Source organism: Schistocerca gregaria, chromosome 8, assembly GCF_023897955.1.
Source record: "Schistocerca gregaria isolate iqSchGreg1 chromosome 8, iqSchGreg1.2, whole genome shotgun sequence".
NCBI classification, from domain to species: Eukaryota; Metazoa; Arthropoda; class Insecta; order Orthoptera; family Acrididae; genus Schistocerca; species Schistocerca gregaria.
This window is the reverse complement of record NC_064927.1, coordinates 111,183,731-111,202,020: the sequence shown is the minus strand read 5'-3', so window position 1 is coordinate 111,202,020 and position 18,290 is coordinate 111,183,731. Positions and strand designations below refer to the sequence as shown.

Here is an 18,290-nt window from a genome sequence, read left to right as displayed (position 1 = left end):
AATTGCAATTATCACATTCTTCCTGAAGTATGAGAATGTATCTCGCATACGAGGTGGAATAGTTCTGTCAAGTTGTCTCTACGAAAGATCTTAATAATTCTGCGAGAATATCTTGCACGCATCTGAGAGAATATGTCATGCATACACGACATTATTTCACTGTTCTTGTTAGCCCTTGTTAGCCAAGCGGTAGGTTCCAGAATAAAATTTTCACTCAGAATCAAAACATGTGCTGATTTTAAATTTGTTGGCACATTGAAACTGTGCGCCGTGGCGGGACCTAAGCAAGAACCACTGCCTTTTGCGGGCAGATGCTCTATCAACTGAACTATCCAAGCACGAGAGCCTGTTCCGCCAGACACTAAATTGCATCTGTAAGGACGGGTAATGGATCGTGATTGGAATGGAAGACTTGCCTGTGGAAGGATAAGGTCCCCGGTTCGAGTCCCGATATGTCAAACAGATTTCTGCGGAGAAGTTTCGAGTGGTATGTTGATAGGACAGCTCCTGAGAAACCAAGCTGTAATGGCAGCAAGTGTGGGGGGCAAAATAGTAAAGGCAGACCGAGGCTTGATTGTGGCCTTAGGTTGCAGCTGCTCCAGAGATAGACCGTCGTGCAGAGTTGTACAAATGCAGTCTTGGGACGACTACAGCACGAACCCTCTGCGGTTACTGTAGCGAGCCAGCGCCTGCATGCTGCGCGTGTGCACCGAGTGACCGGCCACGCACTCACCCGGCCGCTCGCCTCCTTGTGCCCGCAGGGCGTGACGTACCCGTGCATCCACGCGGTGTGGGCGCGCTGGGCGCCGCCGCTGGAGCGCAGCCGCATGGCGACGCTGGCGTTCTCGGGGAGCTACGTGGGCACCGTCGTCTCCATGCCCGTCTGCGGGCTGCTCGCCAAGGAGGTCGGCTGGCAGTCCATCTTCTACGTCTTCGGTGAGTACGGCAGTCCCGCGTACAGCTTACAGTCACACAGCGGTTCCCCTGCCACGTCTGCACTCCTACACTGCTTTAGCGACATTAGACAACGTACGGCGCAGCCTGTTTCTTAATTCAGGTTAGTTAAGTGTTACCTTTTTAGCGGATTAAATCGTGTATTTAAAGGGTATTACAAAATATTCCTACTCAGGAAAGGATACGACATTATTCGACGTTATTGCAGAAAAAGAGGTTGGACCACAAAGATGAAGAAGTTAAGATCTAAGAAGAAAACAATATAGAAATAACGATGGAGTATGTGAAAACACCACTGTCTAAACCGTAGGTAAGTAAGGTCCTAGGATCAGGAAATATACGAGTGGCACTTCTGAAATATGGAGGAACTAAAGTGATAAAATACGTATAGAACCTTTTTGGGAAAAAAGGGGTGCGAGTAGATCTACCCATGGGGTGGAATTTCTCATACATCTCCTAGATATACACAAGTGGCCATTAAAACTGCTACACCAAGAAGAAATGCAGATGATAAACGGGTATTCATTGGACAAATATATTATACTAGAACTGACATGTGATTACATTTTCACGCAAATTGGGATCATACATCCTGAGAAATCAGTACCCAGAACAGCCACCAATGGCCATAATAACGGCCTTGATACGCCTGGGCATTGAGTCAAAGAGAACTTCGATGCCCTGTACAGCTACAGCTGCCCATGCAGCTTCAACACGATACCAGAGTTCATCAAGAGTACTGACTGGCGTATTGTGGCGAGCCAGTTGCTCGGCCACCATTGATCACACGTTTTCAGTTGGTGAGAGATCTGCAGAATGTGCTGGCCAGGGCAGCAGTCGAACATTTTCTGTATCCAGAAAGGCCCGTACAGGACCTGCAACATGCGGTCGTGCATTATCCTGCTGAAATGTAGGGTTTCGCAGGGATCTATGAAGGGTAGAGCCACGGGTCGTAACACATCTGAAATATGACGTCCACTGTTCAAAGTCCTGTCAGTGCGAACAATAGGTGATCGAGACGTGTAAGAAATGGCACCCCATATCATCACGCCGGGTGATACGCCAGTATGCCAGTATGGCGATGACGAATACACACTTCCAATGTGCGTTCACTGCGATGTCGCCAAACACGGATGCGACCATCATGATGCTGTAAACAGAACCTGGATTCATCCGAAAAGATGACGTTTTGCCATTCGTGCACCCAGAATCGTCGTTGAGTACACCATCACAGGCGCTCCTGTCTGTGATGCAGCGTCAAAGGTAACCGCAGCCATGGTCTCCGAGGTGATAGTCCATGCTACTGAAAACGTCATCGAACTGTTTGTGCAGATGGTTGTTGTCTTGCAAACGTCCCCATCTGTTGACTCAGGGATCGAGACGTGGCTACACGATCCGTTACAGCTATGCTGATAAGATGCCTGTCATCTCGACTGCTAGTGATACGAGGCCGTTGGGATCCACCGATTTCATATTTACCCAGCAGTCATTGGGTCTCGACCAACGCGAGCAGCAATGTCGCGATACGATAAACTGCAGTCGCGATAGGCTACAATCCGACCTTTATCAAAATCGGAAACGTGATGGTACGCATTTCTTCTCCTTACACGAGGCATCACAACAACGTTTCACCAGGAACGCCGGTCAACTCCTGTTTGTGTATGAGAAATCGGTTAGAAACTTTCCTCATGTCAGCACGTTGTAGGTGTCGCCACCGGCGCCAACGTTGTGTGAATGATCTGAAAAGCAAATCATTTGCATATCACACCATCTTTTTCCTGTTGATCAAATTTTGCGAGTGTAGCACGTCATCTTCGTGGTGTAGCAATTTTAATGGCCACTACAGTATAAAATATTCTTACTCAGGAATGAATACGACATTATTCGACGTTTTTGCAGAAAAAGAGGTTGGACTTCAAAGATGAAGAAGATCTAAGAAGAAAACAATATAGAAATAACGATGGAGGATGTGAAGACACTACTGTCTAAAGCAGAAGTAAGTAAGGTCCTAGAATCAGGAAATTTACGAGTGGAACCTCTGAAATATGGAGAATTGTAGCGATAAAACAAAACCTTTTTAGGAAAATAGAGGTGGGAGAAGATCCATCTATTGGGTGGAATTTCTCATATATCTCCTAGATATATAAAGAAGGTGACCAGACAGTATGCGTCCGCCAGTGATGATGGGGCATGAGGGGACACCTGTCTCCTCCTGGAATTCCATTACTGGCCTTGTATTCATTTAAGAATTCCAGCACTGATTGCTGCGACTCTATTAACCTAGAGATTTAAGGCTGAGAAGTAGGATGGAAATACTGCGGCTTTAGCTATCACAGTCAATCTTGTTTTTGTTTTTCATTTGTCACGATCTTATATGGAAATTCACTCTTAGAGATACAAATTCTTCAGTCCAAATGGCATGACTACACAATAATGTTACAAACCGAAGAACATGTCTTGGTTCTGTTCCAAACTCTGAAAAGTAAAGTGTATCGGCCAACTGGAGAGCGGTTTTGGAAGGTGTCTCACACGACATAGTCGTATGGTGCCCCTGGGTATCAGTGTAACCAAGCAAGCCCAAAGAAGCAGGGCTTTAGAACCACATTTTCTTCAAAATCATTTACACAAATCAACATTAAGACATAAAAAGCAAACTTAAGATGAAAAGAAAAGATGTTTGTGAATTCTGCTGAAATATGCTCAACTACTAATCGTTTCATACTTTCTGCCAAATTTACTTCCTTGGGAACGATACGTTTCAAAACGCATTGAATCAATCATCCAAAAATGATAATTTCAGAATTTTTCCCCCTCTTAGATAAATTTCTGTGGACGCCGATGTCTGCTCAAATTATACAGGAATAAACGCTATCCCAGCAACAGCCTATTTCCAGAATTTTCTGTAAGAAAATAGGAAAGATTTGTCGACTTTATGTGAAGAGCGAAGTGGTTTCCGACAGAGACGATAGAGTCTTGATAATATTCATTGTATCACACAGTTATTGCGAAAATGTGGAAGTGAAGATGAAAGCATGTAGATAACCTTTGTGGACATGCAGAAAGCGTACGAAAATTTCTCTAGAATACCATTATGGGAACTATCGAGATGGGCTAATGTGAAAGAAGATTGTATAAAACTGATTAAAATGTTATACAAGAACAGAAAAGTAATGATTAAAATTGGAAACAACGTTCGCGAAGTATTTAATTGACAAAGGTCTGAGACAACTTTGTGTAACGTCACCTACTTTGTCTAACATTTTCTTGGGACAGGCACTGAAAACATTCTGTGGGAAACGTTGAGACACGGGAATAAAGAGTGGTGATGATACTATCCACTCTTTTTTTTTTCTTTGCTAGTGGCAAGGTAATATTCTCTGAAGATGAAGAGGATATGGGATAAAAGCTGAAAAGCTCAAGGAGTAATATAGTAAAAGGGGTTTCGGAATCTCTCTGGACGAGACGGAGTGCATCTGTGTGGGCAGGACTTCATCACAAATGACGCAGAGAAAGGAGAAGTAAAATGCTGCGGAAGATATAGATGTATCGGAGCAAAGATAGATAGCTATGGTTCATGTGACAAGGGTATTAGTTCTAGAATATCAGTGGGGAAGAGAGCTTCTAAGGTTTTGCATGGAACAATATGAAATACTATTGTTTCAAGGTTCTGGGGTGTAGTGCCGGATCCAATCGCTGAGGCTCACGATATTTCGCCGAATAACCATTCCGCCATCATTACGTTTTGCTGATGGAATGATGTTTCTGCTGCGTGCTGCCATTGCTAATGCCTGCCAGTTCAGAATTCGGGCCTCACCGGTCCTCCCACCCCTCCCCCATGCTCGGTTGGTGGGTGGGGGGAGGGTGGTTGCTGAGGTGTGTGTGGCAGGGGGTGTCTCAAAATCCTTCCGCTCCCCGTCCCTGTCGCACTGTCGCATCTCACGTCCGGATATCGCCTTCTGCTTCGATGGAGCTCACTATTGGCTCCCATGGCTTGCTCAACTGGAAGCCATGTGGAAACGGACTACCTAAGGAGATGTCAGCAGTTAACGAGGCAAGATAGGACGCGAAATGAGGATGTACAGAACCGAATGGAGATAACGTGCTCCATAACAAAAATGGCTCTGAGCACTATGGCTTAACAGGCTCCATAACAAATTCTTTGGGAATAGAGCGAACAAGTGGCATGAGAACGTATAACAAATATGCGATAATAAGTGGCGAAAGAAGATTTTAAACTAGGAGCCATCCGGAGGAAGAAGAGGAAGGCCAGCGCTAAGACAGAAAAAAATGCATAGAGTACGCAATAGAAGACAGACATTTAGGACCGGATCACTGGAACAAAGGGGCCTGTGGGAGTGGAAAACAACTACTGCATAGAGAGAATCGCCGAAGAAGAAGAAGAAGAAGGAGAAGAAGCAATCGGACTGTAAACTTCATTTTCTGACATTGCGCTGTATTAAAAGGAGAAAATGAAACAGAAAACCGGATTCGAACCCAGGTTCACAAAAGCACAGAAATAATATGTCACCAGATAAATGGGAAATGGTCGCCAGTCCAAACTGATTTCAGCGTAGTTATTAATAAGTTTCAAAATTCAGAAATGAAATATAAACTCTTCATACTGACTAAGCAATAACAAGCTAGCAGTATCAATCACTAACAACATCTACAAAATTCCCTCCTGTTAAGCATGATCATGTAGCAAAAACTTTCCGACTGTTATGTTTGCTAATTGACCAGCTTAATACACAAAATGTTCTTTAATGAAAATTATTAACCACCGATAAACGCATTGCCTAGAATATGGAGACCCTGAAACTATTATGGCAACACCTTTAGAAGCACTTATCATACACTAAAGTGTATAGGCACTAAGGTACATTTGGTAGCACTTATTTAAGCAAAAATATGCAAATTTAAAGCGATCCCCCGTGAATCATGGACTTTGCCGTTGGTCGGGAGGCTTCTGTGCCTCAGCGATACAGATAGCCATACCGTAGATGTAGACACAGCGGAGGGGTATCTGTTGAGAAGCCAGACAAACCTGTGGTTCTTGAAGAGGGGCAGCAGCCTTTTCGGTAGTTGCAGATACAACAGTCTGGATGATTGACTGATCTGGTCTTGTAACACTAACCAAAACGGCCTTGCTGTGCTGGTACTGCGAACGATTGGAAGCAAGAGAAAACTACAATCGTAATTTTTCCCGAGGACATGCAGCTCTACTGTATGGTTAAATGATGATGGCGTACACTTGGGAGATATACTTGAGAGCAACATTATGGAAATGGAAGAGGACATAGATAAAGATGAGATGGGATACGTGACATTGTGTGAACATTTTAGCAAAGCACTGAAAGACCTAAGTCGAAACAAAGCCCCCGGAATAGACAACATTTCGTTAGAACTACTGATAGCCCTAGGAGAGCCAACAAGGACAAAACTTTTCCATCTGGTGAGGAAGACGTATGAGACAGTCGAGATACCCTCAGATTTCGCCGGCCGTAGTGGCCGTGCGGTTCTAGGGGCTACAGTCTGGAGCCGAGCGACCGCTACGGTCGCAGGTTCGAATTCTGCCTCGGGCATGGATGTGTGTGATGTCCTTAGGTTAGTTAGGTTTAATTAGTTCTAAGTTCTAGGCGACTGATGACCTCAGAAGTTAAGTCGCATAGTGCTCAGAGCCATTTGAACCATTTTTTAACCCTCAGATTTCAAGAAGAATACTATAATTCAAGTTCCAAGGAAAGCAGATGCTGTCAGGTGTGAAAATTAACGTCATGGTTGTAAAATACTAACACAAATTCTTTACAGAAGAATGGAAACCTGATAGAAGCCAACATCGGGAAAGATCAGTCTGGAATCCAGAGAAATATAGGAATACGCTAGGCAATATTGACCTAACGCGTTTTCTTATAATATAGCTTAAAGGGACAACACCCTGTCTATCTAACCCATGTTAATTTAGGCAAATATTTGACCCATTCCTGAAAAAAACTATTTATGTTACATGATGCTAATAGAGTCAATTGTACTAAAATCAACTTTATCCATTTTATAGTTTTTAAGAAATATTGTTTAATTTAAAAACAAAAAATATTAATTTTTTTCTGCAGAAAATATTTTATAGTGAACTTCCTAATGGCCGAAAATTAATGAATGTAGTAGCAGAGGTGGCTTTTTATGTTATTCAGAGTCTCTGAAAATTTCATTCACTTATCTATGATAGTTTCTGATACAATGGGGCATATGTACTGAAAATTTCAGTTTGTGGGAAATTGACTTTAAAGAAAAAACTTTTGAAATTTGTTACTTACAGTTAATTAAAACTGTCCTGATGCATTTGGTGACCCTTCTTTGGCCTTTAGCAGGTCTTATAGTTTCTTTTTCACCTCCCTGGATGTTTGTCTCGATTTGTTGATCGGCTATCCTCATTTTATCGCAGTGTTGCAGCCCAGTGATCATATTTTCACCAGGATTAATTCCCAGTTTTTTCAATACCCAACACTTTCCAATATTACCACAATTGAATGTAATAACAGCATCATGAACACCTAGTTTCATTGTATGCATTGTATGCATGTAGTTTTAGTAAGGTAGTTCCAAATTATGCTGTTGAAACATTCATTTGGGTCCTGTGTCTGCCCATGCAGACATTTCCTTAGAAGGTCAGGAAGAGCCAAGTCTCTGAAAATAGGTTTACTTGCTGTAATAACAGCAGCAGGAAGAGAATGCTGGTGAGAATAAAATTCTCCAGTTGCCTGAGCCCTATCGTATTTGCACCACGAATTTTCTCCTGATGGACATAATCCATGGCATGGCTTATCATCAGCAGAGGACTTATGGAAGAATATGGCCCAACCATCTCTCCTCATTGCCTCCAGATTTTCTTTATTTCTCCTAATTGCCTGCCCATAGTATACCTGAAAGTTTTCTGTTTCAGTTTTAGTTAACTGACCCTGTCCAGTCAACAATTTTCCATCTTCTAATTTTTCCTCTCATATCAACAGTTAGTTTTCTCAGCCTTGTTCTCAAACGTTTTTGAACATGGCCTAACCATTCTATTTTGCTAATAATGGCATCTCCATCTGGCTTAGAGTTCACCACGTTGTTGTATGCCTTACTGTCACCGTCGTCCAAATATCTGGTGTACGGTACGCCTCTTGTTTCTGTGGAGCGATGAAATATTTGTTGTACGCCATGAACTTCCATACCACTTTGTTCCTCTAAAATTAGCAACATAGTTGTGTTCTTTATGTTCATTGACTTCACAATATTTGCAATATTTAGACATTATCTCCACATCTAACACTTTACCGGTGTCTACGTTCGTGGCAGTCAGTACTCCATTTAGAGACGTATGTCCTCTTTTCTGCCAACTTCCATCAAGTGCAATACCCGAACATCCACCATTTTCTTCCACTGCTTCCCTGCAGTGTCATGTTTTCCACACTGATCTCACAACAGCTCTCCCTAATATTGCAGTCAGTTTTTCAAATTTATTTGGTGGTTGGTGTAAGTTCATGACTGAACAAAATGTTCTCCCTGCAGCCATGCCCTTGCCAATGGATTGTAAGGCATACACTAATCTAGTATTGATTTCATAAGGACCACTTCCATCTGGTTTTGAAGAACTCATAAATGAAATCACAGCTGAGCATTTAGTGCAACGTAAATCCAAAGCAATTGCTAGGCCTTTTCTCGCACTGGCACTCTCACAAATTTTCACACTCAGTGACTCACCACACTGTCTACATTGTACGAATTTAGAAATTACATCTGATAACGTTCTCAAATTTATAATAATGTTACTGCACCCCATGTCACTTACAGTAAATTCGTTGTTACTCTTTTGAAATGGTGAGAGCTTCTTCGACGATGCACTTGTTGAAGAATTACAATTAGAAACATCGTTGCCAGGCGACGTAACCTCTTGTACAGAAAGCTTTCTAAACTTATTTCCTCTAAATATTCGTTTCTTGAAAATACCTTTACGTTTCGTCGTCTTCGATAAACACAACAAAACACATGTAAACAAGCACTGCAAACGTAAGTGTAACAACTACTCGCAATCACACTTGAACAAAACTAACCACGTGTTTGAAAGTGTGTGGCTTACGAACAGCAGAAACAAAAGAATAGCGACCGTTGCATTCCAAAGATAGCCAATACACTCGGGAGTAAAAAAAAAAATCCCTAACGTGCAATGTAGGGGGTATAGAGATCTAAAATATATGCAGAAAGGTGGGTGACTGAAAAGTGGGCGTGGCACATAAACACACGTGGTTGAAAATACTCTTTAAATCTTCGAAAAAAATTTTTTTTAGCAGAATCCATTTAAGAGTACTTAACCTTAATGTATCGAAATATGATGAAACTGAAGATTGATTTTTTCTACCTGAACCACGGTATGGTCCCCTTAACGAAAGGAAAACCTACGTGTATAGCACTTTTCGACTTCAAAAAAACTTTTTGTCAATGTTGACTGGAATACACTCTTCGAAATTCTGAAGGTAGCAAGAGTAAAATACAGGCAGCGAAAAGCTAACTTGTATAGAAACCAGTCGGCAGTTATAAGAGTTGAGGAACGCGAAAGGGAAATACTGGTTGAAAAGGGAGTGAGCCAGGGTTGCACACTATGTGATCAAGGGTATCCGGACACCTGGCTGAAAATGACTTACAAGTTCGTGGCGCCCTCCATCGGAAATGCTGGAATACAGTATCGTGTTGGTCCACCCTTAGTCCTGATGACAGCTTCCATTCTCGCAGGCATATGTTCAATAAGATGCTGGAAGGTATCTTGGGGAATGGTAGCCCACTCTTCACGGAGGGCTACACTGAACAGATGTATCGACGTCGGTCGGTGAGGCCTGGCACGAAATCGGCCTTTCAAAACATCCCAAAGGTCCTCTACAGGATTCAGGTCAGGACTCTGTGCAGGCCAGTCCATGACAGGGATGTTATTGTTGTGTAACCATTATTGTTGTGTAACCACTCCGCCACAGGCCGTCCATTATAAGCAGGTGTTCGATCGTGCTGAAAATACAATCGCCATCGCCAAATTCAAATTGCTCTTCAGCAGTGGGAAGCAAGAAGGTGCTTAAAACATGAATGTAGGCTTGTGCTGTGATAGTGCTACGCAAAACAACAAGAGGTGCAAACCCCTTCCATGAAGAACACGACCACACCATAACATCAGCGCCCCCGAATTTTACTGTTGGCACTACACACGCTGGGAGATGACGTTCATAGGGCATTCGCCATACCCACACCCTGCCATCGGATCGCCCCATTGTGTACTGTGATTCGTCACTCAACACAACTTTTCCCACTGTTCAATCGTCAATGTTTACGGTCATTAAACCAAGCGAGGCGTCGTTTGGCATTTACTGGTATGATGTGTGGCTTACGAGCAGCCGCTCAACCATGAAATCCAAGTTTTCTCTACTCCCGCCTAACTGTCATAGTACTTGCAGTGGATCCTGATGGTGTTTGGAATTCCTGTGTGATGGTCTGGATAGATGTCTGACTATTAAACTTTACAACCCTCTTCAATTGTTGGCGGTCTCTGTCTGTCAACAGACGAGGTCGGCCTGTATGATTTTGTGCTGTACATATCCCTTCACCTTTCCACTCCACTACCATATCGAAAACAGTGGGCCTAGGGATGTTTAAGGGTGTGGAAATCTCTCGTACAGGCGTATAACACAAGTGACATCCAATCACGTGACCAAGTTAGAAGTCCGTGAGTTGCGTGGAGAGCCCCATTATGCTCTCTCACGACACGATGTCTAATGACTACTGAGGTCACTGATATGGAGTACCTGGCAAAAGGTGGCAGCACAATGCACCTATACCAAAAACGTATTTTGTTGGGGTTGTCTGGATACTGAAACGTCCCCTTAGAACAATTTCTACACGACTGTGCTTAAACTGACACACAATATTCTTTTAGCGCAACGCAATCTGACTTTCAATAATCCCTACGAAAGAATGGCCCTGACTAACATTAACCTATACGTTTCACAAATCTCTTACCTCACAAAAATCTTCGTTACTCAAGCTACTGCAATACCGCGAGCGCCACTACTGCCAGCTAAATAAAAGATTCAAACTACTGAAGGCACTAACTACTGATAGGCATAGTTAGCAAATGAAAGATTTTAATAGAGAACAAACAATGTATTTACCTCACTAGTCATAATATATATAGCAGTTCATGACACCAATTCTTACAAATTTCAAAACTCCGCCATCTCTCTCCCCACGGCCACCACTGCTGGCGGCTCACCTCCAACTGTGCAACGCTACGCGCTGTTAGCATCCAGCTGCCGCTGCTCAACACTACAATGGCAGACAACAATGCAAACTAAACACAGACTGCGCACAGCACAGCCAGTGATTTTCATACAGAGCGCTAAGCGGTGTTACCAATAAGAAAACCTAAACAGCCTACTTACATAGCCCCCATGCTCCCCACAAAAAATTTTTACAAATTGTTTTGGGCAGTGGCCAATAATGATTTGATAAAATTTTTCATAATTACTATAACAAAGAAATGAAATGCACACACTTATCGATACAATGTTGGTCAAAAGCTAAAATTTTCTCACAGTCCATAAAGACAGTCCTGATCATTCATCAAAGTAAAATTGCAGTGTTTTTCTCAAAGACTGAGCAGTAAAAGAAAATGCACACGGAAGTAGTGGATTTCCATGCAGTCTTGAGGAAGTGTTGTCCTTCCAACAGAAAGGCATTGCTGACTCTTGACATGCAGACAGGTAATGGGCCACAGCAGAGTCAGTCGACGTTGAAGACTATCGGTAGGTAGGTTATCACAGAGCAGACCCACTGTAGTCCTGGTAGAGATTACGGTATTGGTGGGCCACCAGAGGTGCAGACACATTGTAGTCCTTGTAGAAATAATGGTATTGGTGGGTCATCAAAGGTGTAGACCCACTGTAGTCCTTATAGAGATGGCCAGCAGCCATCTGTTTGACTGTGCAGGCGCACAATCACCATTGAAGAGTCTTGCGTATAATATAGCAAGTCCATAACCACCACTTGTGCACTCACAAAAATTGTTTTTGAAATGTCCTTAGAACCAGTAATGCTGTTATCCAGTCCCTTACTGAATTATTAACGCACGTGCAAACACTATCAGCCCCTACTTCTCACATTTGTCCATATACCATGACCAACAGAAACATGTGCAGTGAAATGTAATTTACAAGTTACTTAATTTGATGAACTGGTGTCAATTACAATTTTATAACATGAGAATACAATAACAAAGGCACGAAATATATCATTAAAGAACATAATAGCACAGATAACATTTGCAGTAATACAGGCTTTACAAAAGAATCGAAATAACAAATACACCAGTGTTACAGGAATTGTGACAGGAGCACATACATAAAAAATTAGAATAAATTTCGAAACATCAACTTCACACATTAGCATTAAAACAAAACAGAATAATTAATGTGTAAACATCTTTACAAAGTAAATAACATGTTATTAATGCAAATTATATTTGAGGATAACAGTATTCCTCATCATAGTGAATGTAGCTTAGTATTAGAAAAATTCTGCAACATAAGTCTTATCAGATAAACATATAAAGACAGGAAGAACATAAATACACAAGGGTACACAAACACATAGTGGGATAACACAAGGAAAGGACAGGGTTTGTTTTACTGCAGTATTTTGCAAACAAAACTTTCTTTACTTCTCGGAGATCTCCCTTCGTTCTTCATTATTTCCAAAAAGTCCTATCTATACCTGATTTCTGTACTTTTTTCGTATAACTTCTCAATGCATTTCTTCCAATCCATCGCAAATCATTCTCTTATATAGGCTACCCCCTCTTAAGCTAACTTAAATCTACTGAGCTCAGATGCTAAGCTAAGGGATGAGGCAATGCAGCAGCACAAAACAATTTACACAAACAGCAATGTTAAAAAATGGAAATTGGCAAAAAAAGGCAGCAATATTACAACTAATATAAGGCAATGCGCAGAAAACAAGAAAAATAAATCAGTAATAAAACTGGCTGAACCTAGTAATACAAAGTGACATTCAGTAGCACTGTGCCTGGCACATAGCAGCAGCAGCAAATGCTATAAATTATACCTAAACATGACAAAGCTCAAGCAGAAAAAATATTACGCTAAAGACAACAATGCAGATAAGGGAAATGTATATTCACATCTTAATGTCTATATAATTAAAATGGTGCACCACTACTTATTCAATGAAATAAATTACCAAGTACTTGAAAAGAAAATTATATATACAGTTACTGTTATTAGTCGCTTCTTATTGCTCTTTCCATTCCAAGAGCTCCTTTTTCGCAGAATGTGGATCATAAAATAATTATTTAATAGATCTGTCGACAAAAAGTGTTCACATTAGCAAATGCATTTAATTTTATAAAACCAAAGCTGCAACACAGCTGGAAAACAGATAGCAAATGAAATAAGCAACTATGGACAAAGCATAAAAATATCATTCAATAGTCATGTGACATTTTATAAGTTAGTAGAATTCTCTCAACTTTCGTAGAAAGACGTTTGTTATAATCAGGTGTCAGATGTAAGTATCTTTCTCAGTAATGAGCGTGTCGTATTTGCGGTGCTTTCTACAAAGGAATGTCAATAGAGAGGATAATGGCCCTTTTTTTTTACCTGTGCCTCTGAAAGGCACACACTAATGGCTTTCTTTTGTCAGGTGGTTGTCGCGCAGCTGGGTGCCCACGACGCATTACGTGCAGGTGGTCACTTAACTGTCTTAACGAAATATTTACGACACCAGTTTCCGCTACAGTGGCAGTCTCATGTAAAAAATTTCACAGGTCAAGAATTTGCGTTACACATCTGTAGAAACAAAATCCTTTAAATATAACAGTGTCCAAAAAAATTTCGTCGGCATTGTAATACATTCTCGCATGTACATACATTTCATAACTCTTAAAGTACGATTCTTGGTTTCCAACAACCTTTTTCACAAACCAGAGTCCCTAACCACTACTCATTATTCCTTACCTTATTACACATATGTATATTCGTCGACACTTCTTCAATATGTCATCATAACAGATACGTAGCATAACCAAATAACTCATATAGCATCATCTTAAGCATACTTCAGCAGCATAATTCACATCGTCATCGTAATAATAACATCATAACACCACAGTCAAATTCTCAAAATCTCTGTAGCTTCCTCCAATAATTTCAAAACCTAAAAAAAAATTCTCTGCTCATGTCAAAAGTGTCATCTGCCTCAAACGTACTTTAAAAATCGTGATCCCATACCAAATATGTCATTCAAAGCTCTCGTAGTATCACAATGGTTCCGAAAAAATATGAACAGTTCACAAAAATACAACTTCGTAAGTGTGAAGTTATCCAATGGTGTAATTACGTAAACATCTGTCACTGATGTAGTAAAGTAAATGTTTGTCTCTCTCAGTTAAATGATCAGATAGCTGTGTAATTTATGTGTTAGAGAAATATGGTATCGATGTGTAAAGTTGTATAAACAAATACCATATTAGCTAGGGCTCCTTGTGCTTGCCAAACACATGGTACACAAAGTAAGCGTGTACCCCCTTGAGGATTAATGTAATTATACCCTCAGGTGTTACAGATTACAGCAATGGAATGAAATGTATCACGAAAAACTTTCTTTTTAATTCAACAATCTTGATAAATAAATGGTTTAAGTACCAAATTAATCACTCAAATGCGTGTCCTGTAGTGCTAAATGTGCGTTTTGCTGTAAGATAATTCTGTGGAACTGTCGTAGTTATCGTCCTCTGTAAGCAAAGTTCTGCTGAAGTCAATGTACTTACCTCATCATAAACGAAGGTGAAATGCTTTCCGTATAGATATCGTAGTTATCACGTACCTTACCGAGATCAAGAAAGTACTATAATGTAACGTATTGTTGTGCTACGATAAAGGCTGTCTCATTGTAGCTATACCACAAAAGTTACTACTAAAACATGTTTTACTTTCCAGAAAAATACAGAAAAACTGTGCAGATATAAAAAAGATACACCGCAAAAGCAACAATGTAAATCGTGTCACATATTAGTAGCGTCGTGATATAATCGTGTAGCTATTAGAGAAACCAAATGCTAAGTCATCTTTAATCTCACCGAATGAACTTCAAATAAAGAATGTGTTTTCAAGTAAACCAAAATGTTGCATTAAAATCTCATTAGCAGTACTGGTAAATGTTCTAAGTATGTAAGCCTTATAGTCCTTACGAAGTCATGCAACTAACAAGCAAGAATGTACATGCACAATAACAGTGTGACGTCTGTTCACTATAACAATGCACTCGTAAATACTGTCTAAATAAGTTCTCTAAGTTCTAGACTGGATACTTAACTTCAAAACATTGTTGCATGTTAACAGGTTCTTAGTGCGACAAAGTATACCAGTGACGTGATGTGAACAGCTTTATGGCAAAGACAAAGTTAAAAAGCAGATTATCTTTCAATAAACGGTTTTACATGTAAAATGTGGTGTAAACCTTTACTCTTCCTAGTACGCAGACTGTCAACTGAAAAGCAATTATCATGTGGTTACGTCGGTAAGGAACACTGGAATTTTGCTCAAGGTTAGCTTATGTTATTTTCTCTGAGCCAGCCGGCGCACGCGGCTGCCTGCGGTGCGAGTCATTGTCTGTTTCTTTGTTGGCGCGCGTCGTTAATGGGATTAGGAGACCTAACTTCTACAAATTCACCTTGCCGAGAGGGCCCTACCCTGTTTCAAGCTCGCTAGTTCTGATGGATTTCCGGTCTGTCATTATGATTATATCGTCTGTCGTCATGTCGGTAATTTCTGTAATAAATTTCTTGTCGGTCACGTGGTGGAGAATTTCTCCCTGAATCGTAACTGCGCGCTGGACCGTTGCGTCTTAAGTTATTCTGTCTCCCTTGATAATAATTATTTTGGTTTCCATATTGTCTGTTTCTCTGATTGTCTCTGTGATAGTCATTACTACGGAAATGCGATCTTTCTCTGTAACTATTATTACTCCGCCAGTGGTTGTCATATGGGTGGTGTCTGTTTTGGTCACGATTTGCGTTGTAAGAATAGACATGTCGTGTCCAGTTATTGTTTCTGTCGTCACAGAATTGTGACGGATGTGAACTGTAGTGATTGTTTTCCTGTTTTCGCATCCCGCGACTGTCTGTGTCAATTTCTAATTCTTGTAAGAGTCCCTGAAAAGCTTCAGTGTCATCTTTGCAACGCCCTGCTAAAATAATATTCCTTAAATGTTCAGGCAATTTCATTATGCAAATGCGGATGAGTTCTGAGGGGCTGTATGGGTTTGAAAGATACTGATTCTTATGCAACATATCTTCAAAATATTTGACAAGACTGGAAAATTCAGATTGTTTAAAGTGTTTCGTCATCATTATGCTATGTTTTACTCGGACTTGTGTAGCTTGAGACCAATATGCTGAGAGGAAAGCATGATAAAATTCTCCTTCACTCTGGCAATCGTGAATGACCGATCGCATTCTTACAGCTGGTTCATTCTCTAAATAGCCACACATAAATTCTAATCTGTGCTCTAGTGACCAGTTGGGAGGAAAACAATGAGAGAATTAATGGAGCCACGCTTGTGGATGAATGTCGTTGCCATAATTCTTAAATGTTTTGAATTTACGTGTAGTAATGAACAGCTTATAGTCAAAATCATCGTGTCGGCGGGTCGCATATCGGTCATTGTTACGTCGTTTAGGCGGTTCTATCTCAAAATTCGGTGTACTTTGCCAATTACTTTCATGATTTCCGAAATGCCCTGTGTTATTATTTTGTGGTTGTTCTGTATTGCTATGTCCCTCTTCCCATACTGGGGCGCGAGTGTCCTCTGAAATATGTAATTCTTGTATTACTTGAGCCAACTGATCTTGTACTTCCCGCATTTCTCTTTTGTACTGTGTGTTGATTTGATTTTGATTCTGTTTGAATTTCCTAATTTGTTCATACTCTTCAGTGTCAGTGAAGGCTACAGGTTTTGTGTCATTCAGATCATCATCTACCTTCGTAGATAAGTTAGTGAACTGATCTGAAAGTTCGGCTACTTTATCCGACAGTGAAATTATTTCCTCTGTGTGTCTTTCTGAACCAATTTTCAGAGTATCTACTGTGTCCTTTAAGTTCGCTTGAGTTTTTGCAAGTTGCGTAACCCAATCGGTAGATGCAACTGAGTCAATTTTAGCTTGCAAGGTCTCATGATTTTCATGAACAATAGTTTGCAGTTCTTTTATGGCTGCTTCGTGATTCTGTAATGCATTTTCATGCCGCGAAAAAATAGGTTGGAAATGCTCACAAATTTGTGTTTTTACGTCATTACAGACTTTTTGACATTTCGATTCGATTTTATGTAATCCAGTAGTTAAATCTTCACGTGTTTGTTCAAGCATATGTTCCACTGTGTCTAACTTTTGAAGCTTTTGCTGTGTTTGTCTCTGATTTTGTTCCATTGTGTCTAACTTTTGAAGATTTTGTTCCATTGTGTCTAACTTTTGAAGCTTTTGTTGTGTTTGTCTCTGATTTTGTTCCATTGTGTCTAACTGTTGCTGTGTTTGTCTCTGGTTTTGTTTCATTTGTTGCATTAATTGCAATAATAATGTATTAGTGGCTGGAATCTGATCCTCTATGCTTTTCGGCAGTGCATTTGCACCGGCAAGATTCACAGTTTGACAAGCAGAAAATGTGTCTCGACTTATTTGAGAAAACGGTGAGGACGCAAAACCTGAATGTACAGTATTTGCAAGATTGTGTCCTGTCATATCTGATTCCTGACGCGAGCTGTTGCCGACCAATCGATCGATAATGCTTCCCTGTTCACTAACTGTTTCACTTCCTACACCATTGTTTGCAGCCCGCTCCATTTCCCTATGCACTATTACCAAATTACTACTTGGAACATTTGTGAATTCATTACATGGTGGCGCTAACACATTGCTTTCGTCTTCACTGTCATTTCCAGTTTACTTTGTAGCCTAGTATTACGTTCTCCACACGCCATTATTGTCACAATATTTCACACGACAACACAAAAAAGCACAATTTGAAAAGCAAAAATAAGAGAACACATTAACATAGCACTGAAAATAATATCTAGTTAATTGCAAGCGCAGCTGCGAAATACTTGGTGCAACTCTACGTGCATGCCACAACTGTTGTACTGTACAAACTGACACACAATATTTTTTTAGCGCAACGCAATCTGACTTTCAATAATTCCTAAGAAAGAATGGCCTTGACTAACATTAACCTATACGTTTCACAAATCACTTACCT

At 40.7% G+C, this 18,290-nt stretch overlaps 1 protein-coding gene across 1 annotated transcript in view; it reads left to right on the top strand.

Moving 5' to 3' along the window:
• The window catches only part of LOC126284014 (vesicular glutamate transporter 2-like), a 275,507-nt gene that overhangs the window by 194,435 nt on the left and 62,782 nt on the right, over positions 1-18,290 (top strand). Inside the window, exon 5 of the mRNA XM_049982559.1 lies at positions 762-936. Coding sequence (XP_049838516.1) covers positions 762-936 — 175 coding nt within the window. The remainder of the gene's footprint in view (positions 1-761; positions 937-18,290) is intronic.